The 2,088-nt window shown below is 46.0% G+C and overlaps 1 protein-coding gene across 15 annotated transcripts in view; it reads right to left on the reverse strand.

The window, feature by feature from the left end:
• CEP128 (centrosomal protein 128) overlaps positions 1–2,088 on the reverse strand; it is a 335,869-nt gene that overhangs the window by 216,312 nt on the left and 117,469 nt on the right. For all 15 annotated transcript variants that reach the window (XM_023752499.1, XM_023752495.1, XM_023752498.1 and 12 more), the window contains one exon: positions 1,376–1,726. In XM_023752499.1, the coding sequence (XP_023608267.1) occupies positions 1,376–1,726 (351 nt within the window). The remainder of the gene's footprint in view (positions 1–1,375; positions 1,727–2,088) is intronic.

A 2,088-nucleotide genomic window follows, 5' to 3' on the forward strand; every position in this document is an offset into this window, starting at 1 on the left:
CGCCTGGGGGACCCCCCCCCCCCCCGAGTGCACAATTTTTGTGCACCGGCCTCTAGTCTATACATATAAAAGAGTAATATGCAAATAGGCCTGGATGCCGTAACAAGGTCACCACCAGACAGGAGGAGGTTGTGTGCGCAGGTGAGGCCCAGAGCGGAGATGGAGACAGACACAAGGGGGCCTGCTAGAGCACCATGGCAGCTTGGGCAGCCCCGGAGCAGACACAGGCAGAAGGGCAGGGAGCCGAAACCGGTTTGGCTCAGTGGATAGAGCGTCAGCCTGTGGACTGAAAGGTCCCAGGTTCGATTCCGGTCAAGGGCATGTACCTGGGTTGCGGGCACATCCCCAGTAGGAGATGTGCAGGAGGCAGCTGATCGATGTTTCTCTCTCATCGATGTTTCTAACTCTCTATCTCTCTCCCTTCCTCTCTGTAGAAAAAATCAATAAAATATATTTTCCGGAGCGGACACAGGCAGAAGGGCAGGGAGGGCCTGGGGTGGAAGTCAGGCATGGGTCCTGGCCACCCGTGGCGCCGGTCTGGTCTGACTCCCACAGCAGCCCGGTGCTGCGTGAGTCAGGCGTGGGTCCCAGCCGCCCGAGGCGCCAGTCCAGCCTGACTCACAGGGTGCCTCCTCGCACAGCGGGAGGTGGGGCACCTTTTCTAGTTATCTTATAAACATCTGGGTTTAATTCAACCCAAAGATATACTGGAAAATCAACATAGGAGCATAAAATCCATTTAAAGTAACTGATTATGCAAGAGAAAAGATGATGTGTAATGCATACATAGATCAGTGAAATGCTTTTCATTGCTATCAAAAGGGCACAAAAGCAGGGTCTTAAAGAGGCGTGTGATCTGAAAATACTATTCATTCAGTGAGATTATCAATATCAGTCATCTAACTAAACCCATTATAGTGGCTGCTACAAAATGGTCAAGTAGTAACTACTGCATTTTTAAATGCTTCTTTTTAACAAATACTTAAGTTGAAGAATACCAATAAATGAAATTCTAAGATATATGCCTTGGGTGAAAAGTCACATAATTCTTAAAAAAGATTTTGTGATTTTCTTACACATGAGTATTAAGCAATGATTTCAATGCAAGGAACTAAAAATTAAACTGGAGGAGGGGTTAGATTTATTTTAAGGGCCAACTCTGAAAAGCCATGGAATAAAAAAAGGCTTTAAAAAGATTAAAAAACAAAACAAAATCACTCTTTACCTTGAAAGAGTCAAGCCATAAACACTCTTCTATCAAGGACATCTTGATAGATTATATGCACAGCATGGCGCATAAGTGTTTGTTCACAGGACAGATGAATGAATGGTTGGTCACAGCAAAAATAATTCCTTAGGAATTTGGCGTTTATACCTGATTATTCTTGTCTGTCAGTTGATCCAGAGTTTCAGATTGTTTCTCCATTGCTCGCTCTAACTTCTTATGCTTCAGCTTCCACTGCCTAATGGAATCCTGAGCTTTCAGTTTCAGCTCCTCTCTCCTCTTCTCTGCCTCCTGCCTCAGGGCCTCTGACTGCTGGAACTCTAGGAGGTACTGCTCAGCCTGCTTGGTTGCATCCTCAGCATGGTGCGTCAGCTCGGAGATCTGGTGGTCAGATTGCTTGAGCTTGGCATCACACGTCTCAAAGTGATTCTGGATCTCCTTAAGTTGATCCAACATCTGTAGTTGCTGTTTTTCCTTGGTGTCCAATTCACGTGTTAAATTCTAGAAATAAAGCAGGTGAAATATTAGGTACCTATTTTTGTCAAAATTGGATGCATAATATATCAAACAAGAGTTTCTAATGTCACTGAAATTGGAATCACCTGCATTAAATTTCATTAGCAACCAATCTAGAAAAGTGTCCTTTTCTTTTTATATATATATATACTAGAGGCCCGGTGCACAAAATCCATGCACTGGGGAGGCGTGTCCCTCAGCCCAGCCTGCAATCTGGAACCCCTCGGGGATGTCCGACTGCCGGTTTAGGCCCGATCCTGGGAATCGGGCCTAAACCGGAAGCGACCTCCCCCCCAAAAATCCTGGGAGGGGTGGCCCCTAATCACTCACCCTGCCTGCCTACCTGG

The sequence above is a fragment of the Myotis lucifugus genome, unplaced genomic scaffold (assembly GCF_000147115.1).
Source record: "Myotis lucifugus unplaced genomic scaffold, Myoluc2.0 scaffold_34, whole genome shotgun sequence".
Lineage (NCBI taxonomy): Eukaryota > Metazoa > Chordata > Mammalia > Chiroptera > Vespertilionidae > Myotis > Myotis lucifugus.